The following is an 8,858-nucleotide window of genomic DNA, read 5'->3' as shown; positions in this document are numbered from 1 at the left end:
TGTTCACATATAGTTTAGTCCTCTGAGATGATCAATACCCTCCAACATCCGTGATTCCAAGAACAGTTAAGAGCACTGAGCATTACAGTTGTCTAGTGAGAAAATCCATTTATTTTCAGAAATTTCTGTCACCCCTTTCTCTCCAAAAGATAAGAGGAATAAATCAGTTTAGAGGCCATCACAGAAACTTTTCTCTGGTCATATAATTTCCATACCCATGTGGCAGCTATCTCCTGCTTTGCTATACTCCCCTGACTGATTATGTCACAGGCAACACAAAGATCTTGAACACAGACTTAACCAGTAAGGCCTCAGATGAGCAGTGTTTCAGAATAGTTGTGTGTACTGTTTTCAAATTCTCTTATCCCACAAACATTAACATATTATAAAATGAGAAAGTCAGTAAGGTAGCAAGTGACTGTGACAGGGTAGAGTGAGTGTAAGTCAAACAGCTCAGCACAGCACAAGTGCTGGACACATTGTCAGGGGTCTATACGCGCTTCGAGAGCCTGATTTGCTATATCACTGCTGATAATACACTGTGCTGAGGTGACAAGGTCTGATTGAAGTGTGGATGTTCTACATGGATCACAGGGGAACACAACAGCATGGCTGGCTGAGCAGCAGCAGAGACATCCCTGCTACATTACGTGGCAATGAAAAGGCTAAGTAGCAGCAAAATTTTCTTCCATTTACCATTGGCTGTTTATCAATTGCTAGACCCACACACTAGATCACTGGAAACAACTGCAAATGCTTACTCTAAAGGAGTTTTACTTTTTGTATTACCAAGAATATTTTCCTTAAACAACATTTTGAGTAGCCTGATATTTTTCTCATTTTTTTTACGTTCATGACTGAAAAACTAGGTATTACTTCTTGATGTTGCTCTCTAAATTACTGTTTTTTCATTGGAAAAAATATAAACCACTTGCTAATCATGGAAGTTGCATCCTTCCTTGGAAAGAAGTGTATCAAGTGTTCATTGCTTTTAAACATGTGAAGTTTTGTGAGAGTTAATGTTATTCTAATTTCTTATCCTTAAAATAAACGAGACAACCTCAGCTTCACTCTATAAATAGAAGGCCCTTAGGCATGCAAAGAGGTTATTCATAGCAATAAAATAATTAATAGCAATCTAAATTTGGAGTCAGTGAATATTACAGTTATAAACTATTTCTCTGTTAGTCTAATTGGCGAGCATACCATATTCTCACCTTTTCAAACCATTATCTTGCCACTGTTACTCTGGGGCTTGCATTTTGAACAGCCAGGAATGGTGCCCTGCAAGCTGAGGTGTCCTGTGATACTTCTAAAATTAAACACACAGTTGCTAGATAAATTAAGGTCTGACCTTGTACAACTGTAACATAAGCTGACTCGACCCACAGGAAAGTATTACACATGACTTCTCTAAAATCTCATCAAATGTAACACGAGGTCTGGGAGGTATAAGAAGATTATCTGTGTCCCCATTGGTTAAACAACTTCCATTAAGAAAATAAATTATTTGCCAATTATTCTCAAGGGCTATGTTAACAAAATCTGGCAGCATATTTACATAAATCACAACAAATCTGAGACAGTTTAGCCTTTAACTAGTGGCAGATTCCACCATAATACATCACTAGACTTTTGTCCAGATACCAAATCATTTGGCAATTTGTAAGGTTTCACTGTGAGATAAACTCATTGGTAAGACAAACAGGGGATAAGGAGTCACAGCAACAGCAAGGCCTTCTTAGAGTGCCTACATACTGTGTATTAACACACAGAATAATACTCTTAACAGAGTCCCCAGTCTTAAACAGATAATAAATAAACTGTGAAATGCTATGTGGGTGGTTTGGGGGTTTTTTTGGTTCGTTTTCAAAACCATGTACTTATTGAATGTACACTGATAATACTTCTTAGTTCTTGGCTTTGTTATATTTAAAAATAAATAATGTATTGAAACAGAATTTGACAATTCCAGGAACTTCCTACAGTATCACTTCAGGATTGATTTCATGAACATTTTCATCAACAAGACTTACTGTTTTATACTCTTTATATTAGGATGTGGCAAGGATACCCAATGCTTGGTCTGTTTAAACAGACAATCAGAACTACTGTTTGAACAACAGTAAATGAGCTAAAATCTTGCCTGACACAGAACAATTTGTGCTGTGGTTGACTAGTGTAATCAGAAGAGAGATCATCTGTTTGGATCATAAGAGAGAGAGGGAAAATGCAGGAATTATCTAATTTAAAAAATGCAGAAACTTCCAAAGACCATCATTTTGATAAGAGTGTCTCTGTGCCTTGGAAAGAAACCCCAGGTCTTTCTGATGCAATCCCAAAGAACACACAGAAGTGGGGAAGCAAAAACCTGAATTTTGATATAAACTGTATCAATCACTTTGCTTTAGTTACAGATTGGTAGTAGTGCATGTTTTATTAAAGGACAGGGTTTCAGGGAGAACTCAATGCTATTCTGAAACTCCGTGTGATCAGTTTGCTTACCAGTTATGGAAAAGAGGAGCTCAACAGCAGGGCAAAGGAATTATAAAGAAAAATTTGTCCAGAATATGACAGAATGACAGCTTTACAGACTATGCTGAATTGGAAGGGACCCACAAGGATCATCGAGTCCAACTCCAGGCCCTGCACAGGACCATGCCCAAGAGTCCAGGTGCCCGAGAGTATCATCCAAACACTTCTTGAACTCTGTCATGGTTGCTGCTGTGACCACTTCCCTGGGGAGCCTGTTCCAGTGCCCAAACACCCTCTGGGGGAAGAACTTCTTTCTAATATCCAACCTAAACCTCCCTTGACACAACTTCAGGCCATTGCTTCGGGTCCTGTCACTGGTCACCAGAGAAGAGATCAGTGCCTGTCCCTCCTCCTCCCCCCACAAGGAAGTTGTGACTGCAATGAGGTCTCCCCTCAGTCTCCTCCAGACTGAACAGACCAAGTGACCTCAGCTGCTCCTCACATAGCTTCCCCTCAAGGCCCTTCACCATCTTCAATGCCTTCCTTTGGACGCTAACAGCTTAACATGTTTTTTAGAAAGTTACAACACAGTTATTATAAAGAATTACTCCCTATGCAAAACTGACCCTTTAAATTAGCAACTAGGCATAAGGATAAGACTTAACAGGACAATTGGATCTTCAAATGAACATCATGTTCATCTCTACCAATTATTTAACCTGTCTTTTCATTGCTCTTTTTCTCCCATTGTCTCTATATCAAGCCCCTTAAAATAAGTTCTCTATTTGCAATCAATATTTTTTTTCTTTAATAACTGATCACACAACCGAGAAACACCGGGTGGCGAATCGGCCTTTGCGGACTCCATTCCAGGGACGGGCTTTCTCCAGCCAGGACACCCGCGCACGCGCGCTGTTCCGGCCCCGCCCACCGGGGCCGCTCTGGCGCGTGCGCATGCCCGCGCCCTCCGCCGCGTCCTCTGAGGGCCATGGCGGGGGCGCTGCGGAAGGTGAGCTGGTACAGGGGGCCTCGGCCGCGTCCTGCAGTGGCTCCAGCGCGGGGTCCTTCTTTCTGGGGCTAGGGCAGGGGGTGCCCGAGCGGCGGGGAGAGAGCAAGCGGGACCCCCCGCGAGGGAAAGGCCGAGAGCCGCGCAGGCCCGGATGCCGGCGGGCCCGCGGTGTGGGACGGCGGGGGCGCCGGCGGCGCCCGCGCTGCCCCGGCAGCCGCTTGGTGAGGTGAGCTAGTCACGCTCGGCACTCGCCCTGCCCGACCCTGGGCTCGCGGGACGCCCGGCTGGTGCCTCGGAATGGCCCCCGTCAGGTGTGTGTGGAGTCAAAACAAAATGATCAGCGTGGAAATGGATGCTTAGGTATGCTAAGTATGTTTGTGCTCTCTGTGCAGACCACTGGACTTGTAGGATTGGCTGTAGTTGAAAATCCTCATGAGGTATGTCACGCGTCTTGTTCTGTCGCTAATGGAAGCTGTCAGTGAGATCTAAGGTTTTTGTAATGTATTTGCATGTGTAGGTATGCTCTGTACCTTAAACTGGTGCGAACTTAATGAAACAGTAAAAATTTTCCACAGCGATAAAGGAAGAAGATTAATTCTTAAAAATTTAATGTATATTATTATAAGTTATTTTATACATTTGCTTTTAGTGGCATGTGCTGATTTCAAAAACCTCCTTAATGTAACTGCTTTTATCAACCAGTATTTGACTTCTTTCATCTGCAATGCCAGAACAGCTCTTTAAATTCAGTTCTTCGTAAGTTTTACATGATAGAGGGTGCAAAGCCACATCAAGGCCCTGTTGGTGGCAAGCACTGTTGAGATTGGAATACTTCAGTGGTTCTTGGGAACTGCATTAGGTGTTTTTTGTAGCAATTTGGTGCTTGCTTTTTATTTTCTCAGGCTTAATGATGGAAATATGTTTGCCACATCATGCTTATTCAGGAGGCATGAGCTTTGAAAGACCTTCAGTAATTCTTTAAGTTCTCCACTTTGAAATTTCATATTATACAAAAATTTTATTTCGGAAATGCTTTTGACTTCAATACGTAAGAATACTGTTAAAAAAAAACCATTGAAAAAATCACTTCTGTTCCATAGAAATGATTCTACTTTAGTCTACAGCCTTATCAGACCTTTTGGGTGAACTTACTACATTTTAGTGTTTTCAGTGACTTGAAAGCCAAGAGTAGAGAACTGGACGATGCTTTAGTTGAAGTATAGATTTGTTGCCAGTCTCCTTTTTGTTTCCTGTTTTTTTCTTTGTATTTTTTTTGTATTCTGCTGCTATTTCTTACTGTTCTACAGGACATCCATTCCTCATCATGTAGATATAGTTATCCAGTCCAAAAGCTGCAGTTTCTTCACCCCAGTGTGTCCTTTATCCTGCATTTAAATCCAGCAATAAAAGTTTCTGGTTTAATTTAAATCTATTTGTAACTCAGAACTTTCAGAGTACTTAGTATTAGAAACACAGCTTTTATTGTTTTCATTTTGCATCAAATGTACTTCGGATTGCAACTTTCTTTTTTTTTTTCCTTTTTTTTCTTTGAGGAATGTGACCGTGATAACTTTTCAGTCCTGATAAATCCCAGTTTTACCCAAGATAGAGTTCAGTGGCTCAGACTTAGTTATTAGTTCATCCTACACTTCTGGATTGAATACCATAATCTTCTATATTTTGTGTATAGATATTGAGTTAATAGGTGAAGTAAGACAAGAAGTTAAATAATTGTAGTTCTGTATTTTAACCATGTCTTTTGATCATTTCAGCGCCTGCGAATTCTGTACTCAAAAATCCTTGGTGTCCTGCAAAACATTCCCAAAGATGCAGCATATAGGAAATATACTGAGCAGATTATAAATGAGCGATTTGATTTGGTGAAAAAGGTAAGTACAGTGCTATTTCATTAATGTTGCACATGAAAAAATTTGTAGGATGAGAAGAATGATTTTCAAAAGGCCTGGCTGTTTTTCAGAAGCACACATAACTTTCAGGTATTAGTTGAGAAATAACTGAAGTATCAAGGTTTATTTTTGTGATATTTTTATGACAAAGTAAAAGCAATTGTTAATTTTCTACTGATGTTCTGTGAAAATTAGAAGAAAACAGGTTTTTTTAAGATTCGTAGAAAAGTGGTAATTTTTACACACTTGCACTGAAAAATTCACGTGCTCTTACCATTGTAGTATCTTAGTACAATCCTTGCCTTCAATATTTTAAAACACTTTTTGATACATTAAACTATGCAATACTGGTGTATTTAAGGTGGTAGTTGAAAGTTTGCATATAATTCTATAAAACTCTAAGAACAAGACTTTTTTTCAAGGTGTATACTAAAGCCCTTACCTGCTAATACTTCTTTGGGTGTCACTAAATAGTACTTATTCTTTGTATTTACCATCGAGAGTTTGATGTTTGTTTTTCAATAACAAATGAGTGTGAGATTTCTTTGATAATGTAAAATGATAGAAACCAGCTAATTTGACGGTAGTTCTGAGGAAGACTGGAGTGTGATCTGGTTAAACTACTGTTTTCATGCTTTATATAGGCTTTCTACTTCTGAGTAAAACATTTGTTTATATGTATTTGAATACACAGGAGAGTGATGTGCAAAAACTACAGGACAAACTGAATAGTGGTCACATAGAAGAAGTCATTGTACAGGTAAAACAAGGAATCTTAAGATGAAGTACAAAGGGAGCAGTGGTTTTCAGTGTTCCTTTGGCTGAACTTTTGTTCAGGAAATTGGCAGTTTTGCATATCTTCCTTTGCTACAAAACAATCAAACAGAAAAAGAAATTGAAAACAAATTGTCATGCAGTGATTGGGATGACCATGCTAAAACCTAATGCAGTTAACAGTTGTTTCTTGTATCATGCTTACAGATATACACGTATACCTACATTGCTTCTTACAGAGTCTAAATCAGTGGAAAGGGCAAAAGAGGATTGAATAATATTGGGGCATAATCCAAATAGACTGGAAAATATCATGAAGTTGTCATTGGGAGTGTCTAGGTGAACAGACTGAGACTGTCTGTTTGGGTATTGGGGGGGGATTCAATGATTTTTTTAAAAACAAACCCCCAAAACATACAGTTTCTTTTGATATTTGTAGGTGAAATTTGTGGTAATCTGTGGTCATGATAGATAGTGACATCACTGAGACAATGAACTGAAATGGAGCTAATTTAATACTTTCGCAATTGTATAGAATTTAAGAATTTGTGTATGGTGTTTATTAACAGGCTGAAAATGAGCTTTCCCTGGCAAGAAAAATGATGCAGTGGAAACCGTGGGAGCCTCTAGTTGAAGAACCTCCTTCTGACCAGTGGAGATGGCCAATATAATTTTCAAAATGGTGTAACCTCTGTAAAAACAAAACTTAATTATTAATCTATTGTTACTGACAGTTGTCTTTAAATTAAAGATAATCACTTCATTAAAATATATTTTGTCCTAAAGTCCACTTTTATTTAGCAGTCTAAACACTGCTTCCAATTTCTTGCAAATATGGTTTTAAGAAAATTCTTTTGGCAGTTCTGCAACCTTTGGTTTATTTACTTTTTTTAGTTTATATTAACAGAGTATTTCTGCCTCACTCTGAGTTATTTTTATAATTCCTATCCTGAACTGGCTGATTTTGCTGCCTACATAGCTAAACACTATTTCTGACTCCTGGGAAGTGCTGGAACTACCCAAGATTGGAGAGGTGAGGGGGAGAAAGAAGATGACTCCGCGCAGCAAGAGGTTTCTTAGTTAGCAGGTAGGTTACCATACTTGGCATAACACCCGTGGCATAAGCTTTAGTATTGGAATCTTACAAAGGCCTTGTGTAGACATGTATATTTGTATTTTATTGATTCAGATCTTGAGTGTTAAGTGTTAGAGTAAATGGGGGAACGTCAGGCTGGCAGCGTGTCACTAGTGGGGCTCCATCTTAGGCCCTGTACTCTTCAACATCTTCATAAATGACTTGGATAGAGGATTTGAAGGGATATTAAGTAAGTTTGCCGATGATGCTAAATTGGAAGGATCTGTTGACTCCCTCGAAGGCAGGGAGGCCCTGCAGAGAGACCTCGACAAATTAGAGGACTGGGCAACCACCAACCATATGAAATTCAACAAGAGAAAGTGCTGGATTCTGCACCTGGGATGGGGCAACCTTGGACGTACATACAGGCTGGGAAATGAGATGCTGGAAAGCAGTGCCGGTAAAGGGACCCAGGGATCCTGGTAAATGGCAAGTTGAATATGAGTCAGCAGTGCCCTGGCAGCCAGGGCAACCGTGTCCTAGGGGGCATCAGGCAAAGCATCACCAGCCGGTCGAGGGAGGGGATTGTCCTGCTCTGCTCTGCACTAGTGTGGCCTCACCTTGAATATTGTGTGCAGTTTTGAGCATGGCAATATAAGAAAGATATTAAGGTATTAGAGAGTGTCCAAAGGAGGGTAACGAAGATGGTGAAGGAAGGGCCTCGAGGGGAAGCCATATGAGGAGAAGCTAAGGTCACTTGGTCTGTTCAGTCTGGAGGAGACTGAGGGGAGACCTCATTGCTGTCACAACTTCCTTGTGAGGGGAGGAGGAGGGACAGGTACTGATCTCTGGTGACCAGTGACAGGACCCGAAGCAATGGCCTGAAGTTGTGTCAAGGGAGGTTTAGGTTGGATATTAGAAAGAAGTTCTTCCCCCAGAGGGTGTTTGGGCACTGGAACAGGCTCCCCAGGGAAGTGGTCACAGCAGCAACCATGACAGAGTTCAAGAAGTGTTTGGATGATACTCTTGGGCATGGTCCTGTGCAGGGCCTGGAGTTGGACTCGATGATCCTTGTGGGTCCCTTCCAATTCAGCATAGTCTGTAAAGCTGTCATTCTGTCGTATTCTGGACAAATTTTTCTTTATAATTCCTTTGCCCTGCTGTTGAGCTCCTCTTTTCCATAACTGGTAAGCAAACTGATCACACTGAGTTTCAGAATAGCATTGAGTTCTCCCTGAAACCCTGTCCTTTAATAAAACATGCACTACTACCAATCTGTAACTAAAGCGAAGTGATTGATACAGTTTATATCAAAATTCAGGTTTTTGTTTCCCCACTTCTGTGTGTTCTTTGGGATTGCCTGGAGTTGGACTTCAGTGATCCTTGTGGGTCCCTTTCAATGCAGGATATGTTATGATTCTTTGGAAAGCTTTTGTTTAGAGATTTAAGCTTATAAGCTCCAATTAAAATATGCAAACTATATCTAAGGGTACTGTGCAGGTTTGCCTTTAGCCATGTTTTTTTTAAGGACCATTAGTAAAGTTCCTGCAAGTTTAAAAATAAGAATATAGTGATATGATAAAAATCTGCAGTTTATTAAATATATATGCAATACTTA

The 8,858-nt window shown here is 40.2% G+C and overlaps 1 protein-coding gene across 1 annotated transcript; it reads left to right on the top strand.

Annotated features, from left to right (window-relative positions):
- Nucleotides 1–3,405: 3,405 nt before the first annotated feature.
- Nucleotides 3,406–6,950, top strand: NDUFA5 (NADH:ubiquinone oxidoreductase subunit A5). The gene is made up of 5 exons (XM_027679175.1): nucleotides 3,406–3,484; nucleotides 3,877–3,921; nucleotides 5,257–5,373; nucleotides 6,086–6,151; nucleotides 6,735–6,950. The coding sequence occupies exons 1-5, from the start codon at nucleotides 3,464–3,466 to the stop codon at nucleotides 6,834–6,836; spliced, it is 351 nt and encodes a 116-aa protein (XP_027534976.1). The 5' UTR covers nucleotides 3,406–3,463; the 3' UTR covers nucleotides 6,837–6,950.
- Nucleotides 6,951–8,858: the final 1,908 nt, after the last annotated feature.

Source organism: Neopelma chrysocephalum, unplaced genomic scaffold (assembly GCF_003984885.1).
Source record: "Neopelma chrysocephalum unplaced genomic scaffold, ASM398488v2 Primary Assembly neopelma1_45, whole genome shotgun sequence".
NCBI classification, from domain to species: Eukaryota; Metazoa; Chordata; class Aves; order Passeriformes; family Pipridae; genus Neopelma; species Neopelma chrysocephalum.
The sequence above is the reverse complement of the archived record's forward strand: the minus strand, read 5'-3'. Positions and strand labels throughout refer to the sequence as shown.

What these genes read in the sequence shown, in the direction of transcription:
- NDUFA5 (XM_027679175.1), top strand. Translation starts at nt 3,464, where the DNA reads ATGGCGGGGGCGCTGCGGAAG. An exon ending in TAGTTGAAAATCCTCATGAG is followed by an intron (nt 3,922 to 5,256) that starts GTATGTCACGCG and finishes TGATCATTTCAG; the next exon opens with CGCCTGCGAATTCTGTACTC. An exon ending in TAGAAGAAGTCATTGTACAG is followed by an intron (nt 6,152 to 6,734) that starts GTAAAACAAGGA and finishes GTTTATTAACAG; the next exon opens with GCTGAAAATGAGCTTTCCCT.